This window comes from Olea europaea, chromosome 12 (assembly GCF_002742605.1).
Source record: "Olea europaea var. sylvestris chromosome 12, O_europaea_v1, whole genome shotgun sequence".
Taxonomy (NCBI): Eukaryota; Viridiplantae; Streptophyta; class Magnoliopsida; order Lamiales; family Oleaceae; genus Olea; species Olea europaea.
The window spans coordinates 7,219,828-7,241,477 of record NC_036248.1 but is presented as its reverse complement, the minus strand read 5'-3'; the positions used below and the strand labels follow the sequence as shown (position 1 = coordinate 7,241,477).

Below are 21,650 nucleotides of genomic sequence, written 5' to 3'. Positions count from 1 at the left end.
CATTTTTCATTTCTCTGTAAGATTCGGGCAAAGAGTTTAGCAATATGACAGCTAAATCCTCATCATCAAATGTTTTATCATTATGAGCTAGACTCTTAACAATTATGCTAAAGTCACTCAAATTCCCCTCGACATCCTTCCCCGGGTCCATCTTAAAACTAAACAACTTCTCCAACAGGTATATTTTGTTAGGTAAAGTTTTAGTTAAGAACAGGGCATCTAAAGCAATCCACAAAACTCTAGCAGTTTTAGCACTATCAACTTGTCTCACAACATTGTCAGATAGATGAAAAATTATATAAATGTAAGCAATTTCATCCATGTCTTCAATTTCAATTGTTTTAACTTTTAACTCATCAGAAAATGTAGCGGGATAATCAAGAGCGTTAGCAACTCTCTGTTGGACCAAAATGGCCCTCATTTTCTGTTTCCATATCGAGTAATCCCCCTTTCCATCGAATTGCGATAATTTGACCCTCGAACCCATTATAGATTCTATAAAAGAGTGGTCTGTACTCGTGGACACAACAAAAAAGTTTTTGAAAAAATCCTTTCCAGATGATCAATATATAACTGAGTGCCGAGTTAAAAAAACAATTTTTAGAAATGAAGCACAACAGTGAAAATAATCCGTTCACGAAACACAGGTATATAAAGCAGGTAAATATGCTTCTAGGTTACAAATTAATCACAAGAATTCAATCAACAGAATTCACAAATAAGCAACCAAGCAATAACCATGCATAAACCGGTAAGGATACCAAACCTAACCTAACGGAGAGTTTGGAATAATCTTACCAAACTACTGTTGACAAACAGTAAATATACCACCAAGTTTCTGAACCAAATTGCCGTAGACGTCAAGGTAGGGGCAAAATCGTCCAACTTTTTTTGTAAAATCTGAAACAGAAAACAAACGACATCAGTGCGTTCAGGATGTCAAAATAAGTAAACTGCCCGAAAAAAGTTCGTCGGAGGTTCGGCCACGCGCCGCCGCCGAAGCCACGCGCCGTCGCCGGTCACTCGCCCCACCACAGGGTACGCCTCCTCCTGCTGGTCATGGTTCCATGGTCCATTTCGCCGGAAAGTCAATAGGTTGGCCGGAAATCAAGTTTTTCAGATTCCGTGAGAAAGTGGTAATGGCGATTCCTTGCTGGTTTTTGATCGATTTTGGACTAATATCACTCCTCCTAGCTCTGATACCAGTTTGTTGGGGATCCTAGGAGTTCAATCAACCAATACATCAATCAACAAACAAGATTCAAGGCAAAAACAAGAAAATAAAATCGGAAGAATACTACCCCTTTATATGGCCGAAATCTGTCCAGCTTCTTCTTCTTCTTCCTTGCAGCAGCTTCTTCACCTCTTATAGCAGTTTTTCCAGGCTCAGGAACAGCCCCATGCTATGCAAATTGCCTTCCAAAGAGGGATAGAAAGAACCGGCAAAGAACCCCTTGAAAAACCACCAACCAAGAGACCACCTTAAGGAACCAAAAATGGAGGAAATTTACTGTCGAGCCACACACGAAAATGACCAGCCTGCCTCCCTTTTAAAATAACCCCCACCCAACTGAAGACACTCCTTCTTACACAAAAACGTGGGGTAAGTAGTATGTTAGGTGAAAAATTGGTCAAAGCTTCTCTCACAAGATTAAATCTCAATCATTGATCTTCATCCAATGGTTCACAAAAATTGAAGTAAGTGGGTTAAGAGAACCATATTCTCAAAGTTCCCCTTTTCCACCTCCTGGAAATTAGCCTCATATCTGCCCAAAACCTGGCCCCCGTCTCCAAATCCATGCGCACATATGCCGTTACATGGGTTCATCCTGGAAGGAAATTTACCACAAGAACAGATAAACATGGACAAACAAATCCTACATGGAACGATAAATTTGCTTTTCGTGTTGACGATGTATTCTTGCTTTCAGATAATGCAGCTGTAAATGTGGAGATATACAATGTTTCATGGCTTCACGATGTTCTTGTCGGTATAGTACATGTACCTGTAGGCGACCTCATTAATCCGTCGCCGTCCTCATTAAGCAGTTCCAAAACCACGCGGTTTGTTGCTCTTCAGGTTCGTCGTCCATCAGGTAGAGTTGGACGACCTCGTCCAGAAGTTTAAACCTTAGAACACATTTATTTATATATTTTGATTTTTATCTTCTACACATTCCCTTAATTGAAGACCTTAGACATGCACAAATTAAATTCGGGATTCTTTTCATAGGTAACCCACAGGGCATACTGAACATGGGCGTTTCGCTTCTTGACAGCAGCATGAAAAGTATGCCATTTAATAGCAAAGTAAACTCTGGAGTCGAAGATTCTCATTCTCCTGATGGAATACGGAAAGAAATGAACAATCCGAATGATCTGCAACAGAAAAATGGAGATCACGATGAAGAAGACAGTGATATAAACGAGAAAATCCAATTTTGGCGCTCTATGGCTGAAGGTTCCGAGAATAAAAATGAGGAATTTCCAATAAAACCAAGCTCTGTATGTAATGGTTCACTTGTCAATGAATCAGCATGCAAAATTTCAATGGTAAATGGTTCAGATTTATGTTCAGATATTGGCCCTTCAGCGTCAGTTGTAGCTGCGGAATTAGCCCAGCAATATGAACCACCCCAACAAGCGGCACCACCATCAAAGCCCAAAAAGAAACCGTATAAAACTACGGAAATTCAAGATACAGAAAGCTCGATCTTAGAAGAATTGACATTTGAAGAAGCTGCTGCAAAAGGGTTTAAGTTTACTTCAAGTAGAGAGAGGTGGCGGAATGAGGGATCGAAAAGGTACGAGTATAAGCCTCGATCAGCTGTTTGTGGGGGACATTCCAGGAGGAAGTCGGATGGAGGGTTGTTTTCTTGCTTTGGAAATGCTTATGGGATCGAGTTTACAATTGTGTGTGGGGCTGGAAATGACAGCAATCGTAGCAGCAGCAGCAGCAAAAAACTCAATACTACCAAGAGTAGAAAAAAGAGGTCTAATAAGGCCAATTCAGTTTAGACCTGAAAGCATTCTTATTTCATAATCTCTGTCACCTTTGGTACGTAGTGTATGATTCGACTCATAGTTATAATGGGCGAGATTTTAGAGTCCGTTTTCCTTCGTTGTCAATATACTTTACCAAACAAATCATTAGCAAAGAGTCCAATATTAGATGAAATGAAAATTCTCATATTAATAGCCAAAAGAGCCAAATAGTTGATATTTTTGCCTTTCTAGTTTATCTTCTACGTGTGGGTTTTCAGTTTTGCTAATCGTTCTAGTTGAATTGCCGTGTTTTTTTCTGTCCCAAATAATCTAGAACTCAATCACAGTAAAAAGAGTTCAATTGTCATGATTTAGGAATTAGGCATCTCACTTTTCTAAAATTCCTTTAGAAGCATGCTTTTCCAATTTTAGTGTATAGTATTTGTGTGTACGAATTTACTCACCACTCAAGTCTTGATCGCTTTCATGGATGGCATTAAGAAGTTCATAAACTTTTGAGTTAAAAACTAAAACTAATGACTTCAATATGCATTAACGTATACATGGGTGGGACGAGCCCATATACGAGCATTAAAGATCCTTTGAAGCAAAGATTTAACATGTAAATTACAAGTGTAAGCGAATTCAGTTAGCACATTCTATATAAGCACGACATATGCTCTGGGTTTGATCATTCCATCACCGATTGCTTCTGTGTATTTTATACAGAATAATGTCATTCATTATCATTGCTTACCTACAAGTTGTGATGTGACATTTGCTTTTAATTGATTTGTCATCTTATTTAGATTTTAATTTAAGGTAATTGGCGCAAAACATCCTTACCTTTTAAGGTTATTGTGGAAAACGTCCATACCTTTCATTTTTTGGCATTTTTGCCCTTATTTACCACCTTTCTTGCGCTGAAGGTCATTTTCACTGTTTTTTGACGATTTTGCCCTTTATTCAAATAAAAGAAATAGAATAGAATAGAAAACAAAAGAATTAATTGCAACTAATACCCCAAAATTTCAAAAAATTACAAATTAGTAATAAATATAGGAGTTAATAGCTCAAATGGTTACTAAACTTTGCCAAATGTCCAAAAAGGTCATTAAACTTTTTTAAATACTAAAAGAAAAAAAAATCAAAAAAAATTGAAGAAACGAGCCCCACCAACAAAAAAATGACAAAAAAAATAAGGAAGGTGAAATTGGAGGAAGGTGAAAAGTAAACCAAAAATTATTTTTTATTTTTTTAATCATACATTTTTAATCAAAATTTATTGAAAATTCTATTTTTAAAAATAAATAAAAAATACAGATTAGTTTTGCTAAAAATAAAATTTTCAATAAATTTTGATTAAAAATGTACGATTGAAAAAATAAAAAATAATTTTTGGTTTACTTTTCACCTTCCTCTATTTTCACATTCCTTATTTTATTTTTATTATTATTATTTTTGGTCCTTTTTTTTGTTGGTTTTTTTGGTTTTTTTTTTCTTTTTGTATTTAAAAAAGTTCAATGACCTTTATGGACCTTTGGCAAAGTTTAGTAACCATTTGGGCTATTAACTCCTATATTTATTACTAATTTGTAATTTTTTGAAATTTTGGGGTAATAGTTGCAATTAATTCTTTTGTTTTCTATTCTATTCTTTTTCTTTTATTTGAATAGAGGGCAAAATCGTCAAAAAACAGTGAAAATGACCTTCAGCGCAAGAAAGGTGGTAAATAAGGGCAAAAATGCCAAAAAATGAAAGGTATGGACGTTTTCCACAATAACCTCGAAAGGTAAGGATGTTTTGCGCCAATTACCCTTTTAATTTAAGTTAAAGTTAACAACTAATTTGAATCACACATAATATGGGATCTACACGGTTTCAACTACATATTTCATCAACTTTTATCAATATCTACTAAAAAATTGATTTTAATCCCTTCAAATAGGGGCATAGTGTAGGATTTAGCCCTTGTTTGATTTCCATTATAATGAGAATTTGAGAAAAATATATTTTGGAACAATAATTTTTTGAAAAATGTGTGGTTAAAAATAAAGAAAAAGTTTGAGGTTACGTGTAATATTATTTTATTGGAGAATGTGTGATTGAAAAGAAAAAAGAGAAAAATGAATTATAATTTTAATGGGGACCAAACAAGGATGACAAATTAATTAATGTCATATAATCGATGATCAATAAACACCACTTATCATGTATAGCAATACTGTTTTATAAGATCAAAATTTATAATCTTGTACGAACAAATTTCGGGATGGTGATAAATGTTTGTATATGGATCATGTGGCATCGTACTAATTGTGGTGGTGGATATGCCCCCAGGGCACATCTCCAAGTGGTAAAAGGGGAGGGTGGAGAAATCCAGCTTTGCTTGAGGCTGCTGCGTCAAGGGTTCGAATCCTGAAATATGGATTTGGCTCTTGGGTAAGTGCAAGTGTACAAGCAATCTTCCACCCTATACCCTTGAAGGCATAACCTGCGATTTACCTCCCTCACGATACTCCAGGACAGAGGTGGTGGGGGACCCTTAAGGTTAAGGTTTCACCTTTAATTGTGGTGGTGGATATAGTTGTCGGGTGGTGACGGTGGTAGTGGCAATTGTAATGCTGAAGTTGTCGGTGAACATGATTGTGATGCACATAAAGAATTATTGAGATTTCAATGTGTAAGTAGTATTTGCTGATATTGACATATAGCCTCTGTTTGGTGGGAATTAAAATCACTTTTTTAATAAATTTTGATAAAAATTGTTGAAATGTATGGTTGAAAAATTGTTAATTTCATAAAATATGTGTGGTTAAAATTAAATTTTGACTTTGACTTAAATTAAAATCTGAATTTTAATTTGTACCAAACATGGACTTAAATTTTCTATTAGGGAACCTATTTTCAAAGTTTACAAGTGATTCGATGCTAAAATAGAAATAGCATTTTATTGAAGATGTTTCAAGTAAAAACAAAGAGAGCATGATTAACGTGATTTAACTAGATAACCCTAAATATAAATGGAGTTAAAGTTTCATTTGTCTGAATGCAATTATTACGAGCTTTAAAAATATTGTTAACCTTTTTACTTTTTAGAATATACAAGTGTATAACATGATTTTCTTTATTAAATACTCTTATTTCAGGAGTTTCAGTATCTTCTGTGAGAAATGAGGACAGATTCACGAATATCCGAAAATAAATCTTTATTGGTCGAATTTTTAATTGAAAAGGAGAAATTTATTGGTCTAGACAGTTCATTTGAGTCTCTCCTTGTGACGTAGCGGAAGTTATAGGGAAGATGAACAAATCTCACAAAGAAAAAAACTCACGAAAAATTTTATTTCATTTAAATCAATTTGCGGCCTCAAGAGGCTTACAACGTATTTATAGCAAAAATTTAGAAAATTTGAAAATTAAATAATAATAAAAAGAAGAATTTTTTCCAAAAATAGAAAATTTCAAGATAATGATGGAAATTAATAGTCCTAATCTTCGGAATTACTCTCCAACAAACGGAATGTAAATCCAAATTTATTTGATTGAAATATACTCAAAATAAGAATTACCAAAAAAAAAAGAAAAAAATGCCTAAACGAAGGAATTTGCCCAAAATTGGTCCTACGTCAAAGCCTTTGAGTTTAACTTTTCAGCCCGTTTTCAATCGAATTAGGCTACAAATTCGTAAAAAAACGGACAACTCCAAATTTCCTCCAAATTATTTTTTCTTACCCCGGTCTCACTTTGTCATGAAGTCCAATTCCTTTTCCACCACATCACCTTGTCGCGGAATCAGCAAAATCAGAAATTTTGAGTAGATTTTTTGACTTTTTGCCATAGAGAGAGTAGGTAAAATTCGGCTTTCCTTTGCACACTTTGCAACCCAAGCTTCTTGATTAATTTTGTTCCTCACTAACTTTCTTCCTTTATTTCTTTAGGTTTATCAATAAATTTTGAATAATGACATAAATTTTCATATAAACAAATAAAATTGTGGCTTCAAATGGCAATTCAACCTAATTATAGAAGAATTATTAAGGCAGCAATGACATGAACTTGGTTACTATTTTTCAATTTGCATTAAAAAAATGGACTATAAAACTCACTCTCATCAATAGTTTGATGTAAATCCAATTGAATATGATGCACAATAAGAGGCATATTAAGTTATATTCAATTATCTTTAACAATTACGTCACTTGAGAATGTTTGGCTGTGCTTGAAAATTACTTTTCCTAAAAGTTATTCAAAACTTACCCTTTCAAAAAGCAAGTTTTTGTTAATTAAGAAAGCACTTCAATAATTATTGAAAAAAAGGTAATTTAATATAAATTTATTTAACTAATTGTTAAGTACGACAAAAGATACCGATATGAAATAATTAGGGTTTACATTGATATGCACTAGCACAAAAAGATTGTGAATTATTGGCGTCGCAAGTGACGCAAAGTAGAGCAGGATTATGTTTATAACATGGCCCTAGGCATGCTATAAGACTTTGTTCTTGTTCACTGCATGGACTAGGAAATGAATGGTAACAAACATTTTGTTCCTCCTCTCTCACCTACATCCACTACAAGAATAAAAGCCTTTTACAACATATAAAATGCAACATTCATTAATTGCATGTTGCTAAAATGGGTCTATTGTAACATTCAGTAAGTGTATGTTGTTATTGGTTGAAAAAATTGAGTTTTGACAACGTTTCTTATAAATGTTGTTAATACACCATTTTGCAACGTTCACTGTCTATTGTCGTTAAATTTCTTTTTGCAAAGTGCAATGCACGTTGTTGTTAATATTTTAGCAACATGCGACGAACGTTGTCATTAATTAGTTTTAGCAACAGACAATGCGCGTTGCCATTAGATGTTTTAGCAATGTGCATTTGAACATTGTCATTAAACTTTTGCGTGTTGCAGTTAAACATTTTAACAAAGCGCATATGAATATTGTCATTAATCTTTTCGTAACATTCATTGCATGTTGTAGTTAAATATTTTAGTAACGTACGTTTAAACGTTGTCATTAATCTTTTAGCAACATGCATTGCACATTGCCATTATTTGTTATAGCAATTTAATCGGTCTAAACCTGCATAATTCAACCCGACTGATTCAAATAAAAAACCTTATCACGCAATACCTCGTTGGATGTAGAAGGATAGAGATTGGAGAAATATGAGATTTTACTAATGAAATTTCGAGATTACAAATGAGTAGCTACAACACACTCTTTCTCTCTATTTTTTGAAAGGTTTTTCCTCACTTCTTCTACATACATGACACTAGTTGGATGCCTTCCTATTTATAGAAAATATTGAGTAAACTAGTCCTAAAATTTTTCTACAATTACAACTAGATAAAGGCTATTTTTCTTCTCCATTTGCAACTATTATCTCTTCAATTATAGCTTTGTTTTGCTGGACAAAATATGAATGCTGGCTACCTGATGTTTATTTTCAGATTCCAGCTCGCTTGTTTGGATATTGAAATGTGAATTGGTTGCTACTTTAATTTCCAAATTCCAGAACATTTCATGGCTGCTGTCTTTGTTAATTTCCTGCTTGCATAAGTTAATTATACAATTTGAATTGAAAACCTTATCCATTTGACCATTCAATGATTCAAGCCTTTGAAGGTTGAAGTGTTCGATTTGAATTTGAACTCTTTGAATCTTCCTTTGTTGTTGAAGTTTCCAATTTGGATTTGGATTAGTTGAAGATAGATTACAAATTATCCTTTTAATACCCCCTCTTAATTTGTAGTCTTCAAATGCTTCTTGAATTTTTTGAACTTATCAATTGTCATTGGCTTTGTCATCATATGGGCCAGTTGATTGTTGGTATTTATAAACTCCATGCATATTTCTTATTGATTTACCAAATCTCTTATAAAGTGATGTAGAAGCTCAATATGATTTGACCTGGCATGAAAGACTGGATTTTTTTTCATCGCAATTGTCGACATATTGTTGCAATAAATTGTTGTTGGTCCTTCCTGCTCAAATTTCAAATCTTTCGAAATTCTTCTAAGTCAAAGAGCTTCACAAGCTGAATCTGTAGCAGCGATATACTCTGTTTTTGCTGATGATAAAGCAACGAATTTCTGCTTTTTTGAACTCCAGGAACTCACATTTGATCCTAGACAAAAGATGTAACCGGAAGTGCTCTTTCGATCATCAATTGATCCAGCCCAATCACTATCTGTATAGCCAACAAGTTTGCAATTATTCTCCTTTTTAAATTCGATGCCATGGTTCTTGGTTCCTTTAAGAAATCTCAAGATTCTTTTTACTGCTGCAAAATGTAATTTACTTGGTTCATTCATGAATCTGGATAATAAGCTGACTGAATATGTAATATCTGGCCTTGTATTAAGATAAATCAATGATCCAATCAATTTTCTGTAGAGTGTGGCATCAATTTTTCTGCATCATCATAAACTTGCAATTTTTCATTTAAGGCCATCGGAGTAGAGATTGGCTTGCACTCACTCATTTTGAATTTTTTGAGAAGATCATCAATATACTTTTCCTGAGAAAGAAAAATTCTTCCTGGACTTTGATTTACTTGAATCCCAAGAAATTATCTCATGAGTCCCAAGTTTGACATTTCAAAATCTTTCATCATTTTCTTCTTGAATTCATCCACCATGTGTTCATATGTTCCAAAATAGTCAAGATCATCCACGTAGAGGCATACAATAACAAAATCTTTTTCTACGTTTTTCACATAGAGGGATGATTCACTTGTGCTTCAATTGAAGCCATTTTGAATGAAATAGCTATTGATTTTGTTATTTCATGTTCGGGGTGCTTGCTTTAACCTGTATAATGCTTTTTGAAAACGATAAGCTTTGTCTTCTTTGCCTTTGATATTGAACCCTTCAGGTTGTTCAACATACACTTCTTCTTGAATTTCACCATTTAAGAATGCTGATTTTACATCGAGCTGAAACACTTTTAATTCCAATTGAGCTGCTAATGCCAAAACTGTACGTATTGTCTCCATTCTTGCAATTGGAGCAAATGTCTCTGTGAAGTCAACTCCTGGTTGTTGAGAATATCCTTTAGCCACGAGCCAAACTTTATATTTTTGAATTGACTCGTCTTCATTGTATTGATCCACTTCAAACCAATGGTCTTCTTTCCTTATGGTAAATCAATGAGTTCTCAAGTTTTATTTTTCTCAATGGCGGATATTTCTTCATTCATTGCTTTTGTCCAACTTTTGTCTTTTGAAACTTCTTCATATGATTGAGCTTCACAAGAGAATAATCCGAGTTCCTGCGATTCATATATTTCTCTTAGTGAACGTGTTTTTCTTGGAGGGGTTTCTGACTCTTCTTAAATTGTTGGAATATTGGGAGTTGTAAGTTGTTCAGCATTGGGGATTTGAGATGTCGATGGATCATCAAATTGATGGAGTTTGGAATCCACGACTTGCTTTCCTTTCCAATCATAAGTTGTACTTTCATCGAACGCAATATCTCGAGAAATTGTTATTATATTTGTCTTTGGATTTAGTAAACGATATCCTTTAGACTCATTGCTATATCCAATGAATAGAAGTTTCTGTCCTTTCTCATTAAACTTCTCTCTGTTTTGTGATGGAACGAAGGCATAGGCAATGCTACCAAAAATTTTTAAGTGGTCTACCTTTGGCTTCTTTTTGTGCCATGCCTCGAACGGAGTTTTATTTCTGACAACTTTTGTAGGCGATTGATTGAGAATAAATATTGCCGTGTTTACAGCTTCTGCCCAATAAAGATTTGAAATTCCTTTGCCTTTTAGCATGCTTCTTGCCATTTCAACAATAGTGCGATTCTTTCTCTCAACTACTCCATTTCGTTGTGGAGTTCTGCTAACTGTTAGCTGTCTTTGAATGCCATTAACTTTGCAATATTCAATAAAGGCATTGTAGAGAAATTCTCCTCCGCGATCAGTCCTCAACATCTTTATTAGAAATCCATTTTGTCTTTCTGCAAGTGCTTTAAACTTTAGAACAGTAGAGAATGCCTCAGATTTTTGATTCAGAAAGAAAATCCACATCATCCTTGTGTAATCATTAACAAAGAGAATGAAATATCACTTATTTCCAGGAGTAGGAGTTTGCATTGGTCCGCAAATATCTGAATGAACAAGCTCCAATGGCATTTTAGCTCGCCATGAAGTTTTAGGAAATGGAAGCTTATGCATTTTTCCATAGATACAACCTTCACACACTACGTCTGTCCTTTGAATTTTAGGAAGTCCGATCACCATATTTTTCTCCTTTAGCAGTTGAAGTCCTCTATCATTTAAATAACCATATCGCAAATGTCATAGATGTGACAAATCTGCATTTTGAGCTTTGAGTGAACAATTGTTGTCTAGTGACAACATGAGACAAAAGGTTTTGTTTTTCATTTCAACATTTGCCACTATAACATTTTTCTTTTTATCAAAGATCTTGCATCTTTCATCATCAAAGTGTGCCGAAAAATTCTTTTGCAAGAGTTGTCCAATATTTAAGAGATTATATGAAAGATTTGGCATATAAAGAACATCAGTAATAAGTTCTCTGTTACCTCCCTTAGTTTGGACTGCAATGATGCATTTTCGTTCTGCTCTTCTTTGTGTTCCATCTCGGAGAATAATTTGAGAAGTGATATTTGGATTGATCTCTACAAAGATATCTTTATTTCCTATCATGTGATTGCTAGCGCCTCTATCCAAATACCATTTATTCTTGGATTCAAAGTCACCATTTTGATGAAAATAAAATAGAATTTCATCTTCACTTTCTTTAAAAAATTTGCCGCATCTTCATTTTCTCCTTATTTTGAAACCAACAATCCTTTTGAGAATGATTAGGTACCTTGCATCTTTTGCATTTAAAATAGAAATCTTTTGATTCATGATTGTTCTTTTTGCAAATAATGCAAGATTGAGCCTTACCGGATTGTTGTGGTGCCTTGGCTTTCCAATTGCTTTGCTTTTCATTTTGACTCCACTTGCTAAACTTTCCCTTTTTATTGTTTGAACCTCCATGATTGCTTAAAGTTATTTTTAATGCTTGCTTTGATTGGAAGGCTTGTTCGATTGATTGACTAGCCGAACGATTGATTCTTTGCTCATGTGCAAGAAGCGATCCGATCAACTCGTACATGGTCATTTTAGACAAATCTTTTGATTCTTCAATTGCGGCGGCTACATGATCAAATTTTGAAGGGAGATATTGAAGCACTTTTTCAACAACTCTTTTGTCTTTAATTGTATCTCCACAACTTTTGATTTGGTTTACAATCTCCGAAACTCGTGAAGAGAAATCACGAACAGACTCTCGTTCTTCCATTTTGAGATTGTCAAAATCTTTCCATAAAGATTGAAGTTTCAAGGCGATAGTTTTCTCTGAACTTTTCAACACCAAATATAGGAGGAAAAATTGATTTTCCAACTCCTTGTTGAATATATCGCAACGCCATTGCATCTTTCTTTTTATATTCCTTTTGTAACTTCGGATCTTCTTCATCTCCTTAGGTTGAATCTTCTACCACCTCATCATCTTCAATAACTTCTCATAAATCTAAAGAGATGAAAAAAGTTTTCATTCGACCACTTCAATATTCATAGTGCTCACCTTCAAAGATTGGCACTTGACTTGGTGAATAAGTGAACAAGGAGGCTGCTGAATTTGTTGCCATAATTTCCCTATTTCTGTTAAAAAATCTGCTGCTATTATGGTTTTTTTGAGGCTGGTTTTATCTCAGCTTTTGGTAGGAATTTGGTAGGAATGGGTTTATGAATTTTACCTAAGCTCTGATACCATAAATTTGTTGGATGTAGAAGGATAGAAATTGGAGAAATATGATATTTTACTAATGAAATTTCGGGATTACAAATGAGTTGCTACAGCACACTATTTCTCTCTATTTTTTGATAGGTTTTTTCTGACTTCTTCTACATATATAACACTAGTTGGATGCCTTCCTATTTATAGAAAACATTGAGTAAACTATTCCTAAGAATTTTCTACAATTACAACAAGATAAAGGTTGTTTTTCTTCTCCGTTTGCAACTATTATCTCTTCAATTACAGCTGTGTTTTGTTGGACAGAACATGAATACTGGCTGCCTGATGTTTATTTTCAGATTCTAGCTCGCTTGTTTGAATATTGAAATGTGAATTGGCTGCTACTTTAATTTCCATATTCCAGAACATTTCATGGCTGCTGTCTTTGTTAATTTCCAGCTTACATAAGTTGAGTATACAACTTGAATTGAAAACCTTATCCATTTGACCATTCAATGATTCAAGCCTTTGAAAGTTGAAGTGTTCAATTTGAATTTGAACTCTTTGAATCTTCCTTTGTTGTTGAAGTTTCCAATTTGGATTTCGATTAGTTGAAGATAGATTACAAATTATCCTTTTAACATACCCATCTCTATAGAACTTTCCCTAATTGTGTTGTCCCTCCCCTTTTCCTCAACACACACAAATGAAATCCCAATTTATCCCCAAATTGAGGGTTTTATTCGAGATTCTCATGAATTCCAGCAAGGTTCGTTTGGGTCCTTAGTTTGAGGTCTGGGCACTGTGGACTCGTACTGGACCCGATTTCAGTGTACGGCTAGCTCTGCGTCGTCGTTTGCTTCTGGTGGCGGAAGGTGTGATGGAAATGTTGTTGGGGATGGTGGTAGTGGTGAACAATGAAGGTACAGCTGAAGGTGGTGAGGAGAAGTCGACGACGGTGGCTGTCGAGATAGAAGATGCTTCTGCTTTGAGCTCTGATGTGTATTGGAGTAAGCTCTTCATATTTTTTATTTTTCCAAAGCCACTTCCCTTTAGTTTTTGTTTAAGAGACCTCATCAGAAAATAACGAAATGCCCGCTTATTGTAGAACTCCTCAAATTTATCTCTCTACATGTAATGGTATAAATTTATGAAAAATAAAATAAAAAATGAGCTATTGTTGGAAAATTGGAATAATTAGTTGGTTAGACCAACTTTTGACCAATTATTTAAGCGGGTCCCATTAATTGGATAAATGATTTATTTGGCCAAGTGCATTCTATTCCATGAGTAGAATTGATATATGTATTTATATCTCAAAACTAATTAAGAGTGAATGAGAAATTAAAGTCAAAAGATGACTACTTGAAGTTGAAATAAATTGGGAATAAAAAAATTGGTGGGAAATTGGAAAATGCCAATCCCACATACAAAAACTATAAGAATGGAAACAACTTTATATAACTCAAGTTAAGGACTTGGGTTTAGGCCCCAAGGGGTACCACTAGTCTTTAGAGGGGAGAGGACTTACATGCTAGTAGGTTCAGCTAAAGCCCACACGTGCGCGCCGTCGTTCAATCAGCACGGCACGGGCCTTGGGCTTGGCCCAGTTGGTATATATATTTTTGGTAAAATTATATTTTAAATTATTTTATTTTATTAATTAAATAATATATTTTATTATATTTTCTTCCCCGAATTTTCTGTGCGAGACACATAGATTCTTCTAGAAACTGGTTGTTGGTGACAGTTTAACTATTTGTCCAAATGGATTATGTCTATTCCGAGACACAACCTTTCAGTTGTTGTGTCTTTTGGACACAACCTTTCAACTTCTATAAATAGACCCCAGGTCCCGATTTTTATTCACTCCAAAAATTTATTCTACTTCTCTTCTACTGCAATATTGTCTTTCTGTCCTGCAGTTTTCATATATTTGCATTTCAGTCCCAAATATTATTTTCGTGCATTTTAGTCCTCCGATTCTCTAGAGATCGAATATTAGTAGGTTCGTCCGATCTTATAATTTAAAGTGCTATTATTACAAGTCGAGGTCATTGTATTTTAGGAGATGAGTACCAAGAGACCGTCAGTACCAGTGTGGAGCATTTTCGTCTTAAGGACAAAGAGTCAAACTCTTACCTTGACCATCATTCATTCTAGTTTATTGCGCTAATTTTTGTAAGTCGGAATTCTACCCGAATATTTATTCGCTATTTATTTTTGTAAATTACCGCACGACATTCTCGAAGATTTTCAACAACTACATCGTCTACAGTTTTCGAATCAAAATATTATAAGTAGGTTTGATCTTTTGGTTAGCATAAACCCATAAATGGTTAATATATTTCAAACTTATCTTGTTTTTCTTCTTTGCAGGAGATTTTGTTTCCTGGTGGAAAATTGAGAAGTGGAGATCAGAAGCTATGAAACAACATCGTCTTGCAACTGGTTATCCTGTGCTAAGGTAATTCATATGGTGGCCGCATAATTCATGCCCTCTCCCTTTATGGGTACACATGTACTATAATTGAAAATTGAACAAACTATTAGATATTGTTTGGAAATGAATCCTTACGTAAGATTACTTTATCATTCTTAACACGGTTCATCTTTCAATAATTTAGCTTTAAGCAGTATATTTAGGTATATTTTATGATGGACAATATTCATCTATGAAGTTCTTTGTATCACGAAAATAGAAAATGCAACATTCATAATAGTGAAAAATGATTTTACTATGAGACCTCTCCTTTGGAAATTTCACAATTCTTTATGAGTTTAAAAAAAGTAAACTGAAGTAATCTAGATGGAAGGGATTTCCATGAACAAGTAATCTGGACATATAAGTTATCTGTTATTTTCTTTCTTAGGAGCTCACGAGATAACAAACTTGGCCGCTACTCCTAGTCTTACTAGGGATGGTTTTTGTAGTTCAGCTGTGCTCCTGTATCTAATTTTGCGCATATAATATAGCTTGATTATTTTCTAATCGGTCTAGTTTAATTCCCCAATCAAAATTTACCATAATACATAATTAACTCCCCTAATCTCTTCAGTTAGACATATCTTTTGTTCTGAACCTATTAGTTCATTATAATTTTTCAGGTACAATGTTCATTATAATGTTGGCAATAGGTGCTTTAAACACAAATTTTCTTGTTTCTGATTCTTGTGTTGGTATTGACTTTTACGTCATCTGTAGGGTTTCCTCCTTGAATGCAAGCCTGAAAATGCTGCTGCAATCATTCAAAAACTTAATCAGGTCACTTGTATTTTTACCTCAAGCTATTCGAAGAGTCAGAGTTATTTTGGCAATGCTCTGGCGCCATCCCAAGAACTTGAAGTTTGAAGGTAAGATGGTCAACATGTTAGTCAACAAGTGGGTAGGACATAAATAATAACAAAGACATTAGATTACAACAGGGGTTCCTAATGTTAAATTTGTTGGAGAATTACATCGATAATTGTGCATAATATATTCATAAAAACGTACTGTTAATGCGCGTGAAATCGAAATATAATTTCGACTTACCGAAATAGGATTTGAGAAGACAAGATAAAAATTTATCAAATTCAAATACCTGAATATGGATTCCCTTTCAACTCATGACGAAAGCAAGTAATTCTTTGGATCAAACCTTGCACGATAAACATATAAATAACGTTAATCATTTTCTGAAACCAAATCATAATAAAAGGAATCAGAAAATGAGGATGAAGATGCAAGTGACGAATTTTTTATTAAGGCAAGTGTTGGACACTTTGTCCTTAAGATGAATTTGCCCTGCATCAGCGCTAACGATTTTTCGGTAATCATCTCCTAAGATACAACAACCACGTCGAGCCATAGGAGCACTCCAAATGATTTCGACCAGCGAACTCGAACGAAATTCCTTCTCTACCATGACCATGACTTTGATGCAAGTGTTTTATGCAAACTAAAGTGTAAGCATGGAATGGAATGATATGGAACTATCTATTAACTTTCATGAATTTCTTGACTGATAAAATTCAAACATATGAGGTCTATATATAGTAGTTGGAAAGGTATGTCAAAAGACACAACCATACTAAGAGTCACATCTCTAGGAATTTATTTCTATACATTAAGAGACACAATTATTGGAAATTAACCATACCCATACCAAGAGTCATGATCTTTCATATGAAAAGACACATCTTTTCATCCATATATTTCTAGAATATTTCACAATATTCTATACGATTTTTCAACAATTTCAAGTATTAAGTGACTTACATTTGGTTTAATCTTTCATTCACCAAATAACGAATTTCACTTAAATAATCATATAAAATTGGTCCACAACCAATTTTCGATACAAAATTCCAACAATCCCCACATAAATGAAAATTAATGTAAATATCTATACTAACACTGGTAGAGAGAGAGCAAAAAATATTGTATTAGGTAAGGTAGCTTCTGGCTTTGAACTTTCCTTAGTGAAATACCATCGAATTTACTAGCTAATTAATGAACGCGATGTTCTTGAACCATCAGCCATAGGTGTAAACCAAGATAACAGTACTCACACAATGTTTCCCATAAACCGTTCATGATTCTCATGACTTGGTTCATTTTGGCCCTAAACCCATCTTGGTTCTGCAAGTGTTTAGAGAATTCAAGTTTTGAATAATTCTTATTGAAGCGGCCCCACTTCACACTTACATAGGTGATCTCCTATTAAAAGTATTCTGCCCTATTCCACTTGACTTAATCAAGATATAGAAATCATTAAAAGTTTATCTTAATCTCCAGCCACTTTCCAGAAAGCACTTTGTTATCATAGAAATGAGTTAAGAAATTAGTTTCCTAAGTGCTTCACGGAATTCTCATAACTTAGTTGTCTCTTTAAAACAAGATCTTGGGATATACAGTAAACAAGATAGAGTTACCATCATAAGGACTCTTAGTTAGTATGCTTAATCTTATTCCCTTCTATATGCAGTATACTTGATCTCTTGGTAAACATATATAAATGGATCCACAAGTTTACACCAATGAGATCAACTGCTTATGGTATTATGTCTACGACATAGTCTTACCATTATATGTGACTTAGTATCTTTTCAAATTTAGCTAGCCAACGATCGATTCATTTGATAGATACACATTGTCACCAACTAAAAAATCCTCTTATGAAGTTACATGCTTCTCATTAACTTTATCTAAAGCTTTATCAATTCCAAACAACAATGTTGGAGGATTTCTAACAAATCGTTACACTAGTCAATCATATTTATTAGTAGATTTCATACATGGGTATTCAATATCATCATTAAAGCATTGCAATGCATTCAAACTTTATGAATATTCTCAAATATTCCAATTATTCTTATATATCCAAACAACCGTCATGATCGACTTTCATCCCATTTCATCCACTTCGGGGCTTTCATCACATTTCATCAACTTTAGACTTAGTGTATATCATCGCAACAGAATATCCTTTCAATACTGCAGGATATCTTGTGAAATATAATTCATAAGTCATGGTATATTTCAAATACCTAAGGACCCCTGTCAATGCCACCCAATAATCATGGTCTGGATTACTCATGAATCTACTAAATTTATTCGCAACAAAAGTATTATCCAGTCGATTGCATTTCATAATATACATTACAATGTTAATTACTTGTGAATATCTCAGTTGTGACATGCTTTCACCCTTATTTTGACCAAGTGTAGACTTGTGTCAATACTTCAAACTTTTTAAATATTTTCTCAACAAATGAGATTGGGAAAGTACAATTCATTCAGATGTTCTAGAAATTTTTATCTCTAATATTACATCTACCACACCCAAGTCTTTCATGTCGTAATGCTTCGTAAGCATTTTCTTGGCGTTTAGCACCACTTCATGACTATTGCCTATCATCAACATATTGAACACATACAAATACATAGGCATCTAGTGTATTTTTCACGCATACACACTTGTCACATTCATTTATTTTGAACTCATTTGACAACATCGTTTTGTCAAACTTTTGGCGCGAGGAGCTTGTTTCAGTCCATATAAAGACTCAACATGTTTACAAACTTTATGGCTTTTGCTTGGAGACACCTTTAGGTTGCTCTATGTATATTTCTTCTTCTCACTCACCATTTAGGAATCCCATTTTCACATCCATTTGGTGAATCTCAAGGTTATGTATTACCACAGTTGCTTTTAGTAACCTTATCGAAGTGATTATGGTCATGGGTGAGTAGGTAAACAAGTCAAATCTTTCTTCCTGCCCATATCCTTTAGCAACTAATCTAGCCTTATATTTGTCAAAGGATCCATCAGGTTTTAATCCATTTACACCCTAAGGCTTATTTTCGGGAGGTACATCTACCAATTCCCATGTATGAATTTGCATTATGAAATCTATCTCACTATTGATAGCTTCTTTCTAATGCGATACTATCAAAATAAACATTGTTTCTTCAAAAGTCTTTGGGTAATTTTCTACCATATATGTGAGAAAATTTGGACCAAATGAAGTGGACGCTCTAACCCTCCTACTACGCCTTGGTTCTTCTTCATTTGAAGACCCAGTTGAAGTTTCAAATGTTCTTACATTTTCCTCGTCATTGAAATGAAACATATTCTCAAAGAATATCGCATTTCTTGACTCAATTATGGTAACCACGTGTACATCTAATATTACTATTATTAGCGTATCCAATACATATGTAATCAGTTGTATTGAGACAAATCTTTGTTTGTTTAGGCTTATGAATCTCAACCTTTGCCAAATACCCCCACACTTTTAAGCGTTGGTAGGAAAGAGGACGATATTTCCATAACCCATATGGAGTCTCTTCCATTTTCTTGAGAGGTACAGAAAAATATATCTTTACAATAAGTTGCTCCCCACAATTCCTAAATTAGGAATATATGTGCAAGTAGTAGTATTGCACCCATATGTCTTGAACTTTTTACATAAGTTCTCAAGTATTTATCATAATCCCCACATTTTTTGGGTTATTTTTAAACTTAGAGTTTATCAACTCTTTCATAGTTAAATCATTTATCACTTAGATAACCTCCGGAACGAGTGCTTCTTGAAAGTCCGAGTACTTTCAAAACAGTGGTCGTTGATTCACATAAATGAAAATCATTTTCTATTTGAAATTGTACTTCAATCAACCATATTAATTTGACCATCCAAAGTAATCAAGGTCATCACATAGACCAACAATACTGTTAAAACATATACCAATTTAATTGGTTCTACGATTGAAGTCAAATTCAACAATGAAGAAGACTAGGTATCTTCAAATATATGTAACTTTCTCATTTGTGATATTTCACAAATAATATTATCCACGTCAAATAGTAAGGTACATCTCACCTTATTTACCATATTCACATTTGAATGAATTAATCAATCATAAGTTGACAAGTTGTGTTCTCAAAGTCACAACATTACAAAAGAACATACCTCTTGGAATTAATCCTACAATATTTCATAATATTCTTTACAATTTTTGCATCGTTTTTATCCTTTACAAATGAATGTCATTTTACAATCATTATTTTAAAGGATATCCGGCACCACCGTTAACTATATACACTATTTGTGCTCTATAAAATATTTTCATATCCCAATAATTAGGCAAACAATTTCCGCTTTAAAATAATTAGGACAAAATAACATTCTGTCATACTCTTATGCAACTATGATTTTGCATAAATCATCTCATTTAATTTCATAGAATTGATTGAGGCTATCATCATTAATCAAGGTTTGAATAATTTTTAACCAAAATCCATGGACATATACCGGATATACAATTTTATACCGTATATGTCACTTAACGGATTGACGCATACAGTATATGCAACTTACCGTATATGCGGCTTACAGTATATGCCACTTATAATATATGCCGTTTACCGTATACGGCTTACCGTATTTGCATCTTATTGTATTTGCTGCTTACATTATATATAGCTTACGGTATTTGCAACTTATCGTATTTGCATCGTACTGTATATGCATATACCAATTTTGCATATACTGACCAAAAAGTCTTGGAAATCCAAACTCTTGTATGGATTCGTCAAATGAATTCACTATTTGAAATTTACGTTTCTACAAATGATATTATAATGTCACATTCCATATCCACTTTTGTATTTTATTCCAATGAAAAATTAGAGATACAATTCTTTAACGAATTTAGCACCAAATAAAACTGCCATGAGCCAATTCATGCTTTCCAATAAAAAGCCACCACAAACTGTTTTCATTGCATTTAAAATGAAAATCATATTATTCCAATTTCCGAATTCAACATGCAAAGATACCCAAAAAAGTTAAAGAAATTATAATAAAATTTCTTTGACAACTTATGGCACAAGTTCTTTTAATATAGGCACACCCTTTAGATCAAGATCACAAGCAAATAGAACTTAGCAAATGAAACTGCCAAATCAACAAATTAAATAGCATTTGGTCAAAACAGATTTCATCCATTAGCCATACCATTCAATCACAATAACCTCATCTACCATTGAATTATACAAATCCATATAAAACATGCATGTTATTTTGCATTAGCATTATAACAGTCGGCTACTTTAAATTGAGACAGTTACAAAATTTACAAGGAGACATCAAAACGTATTCCCAACACATGCAATAAATGACCCCTTCATGCTATTGACAGTGATGGACGTTTCAAATGTACATGCACAACCATATTCATTAAAATGACGGCATCGACCCATGAACATTAAGCAATATTAATTTGTATGACCAAACAATTATGCACAATCATAAATGTTCAGAGTATGGCGGTTGTCAATGTATGCACTTAATATTTATATATAATTTTGGTGCAGTTTTTCAATTAAAAGAATATATA

The 21,650-nt window shown here is 33.7% G+C and overlaps 1 protein-coding gene across 1 annotated transcript; it reads left to right on the top strand.

The window, feature by feature from the left end:
* Positions 1-606: 606 nt before the first annotated feature.
* Positions 607-3,018, top strand: LOC111406511. Its single transcript, XM_023035924.1, has 4 exons — positions 607-660; positions 936-1,125; positions 1,731-2,114; positions 2,234-3,018. The coding sequence occupies exons 1-4, from the start codon at positions 607-609 to the stop codon at positions 3,016-3,018; spliced, it is 1,413 nt and encodes a 470-aa protein (XP_022891692.1).
* Positions 3,019-21,650: the final 18,632 nt, after the last annotated feature.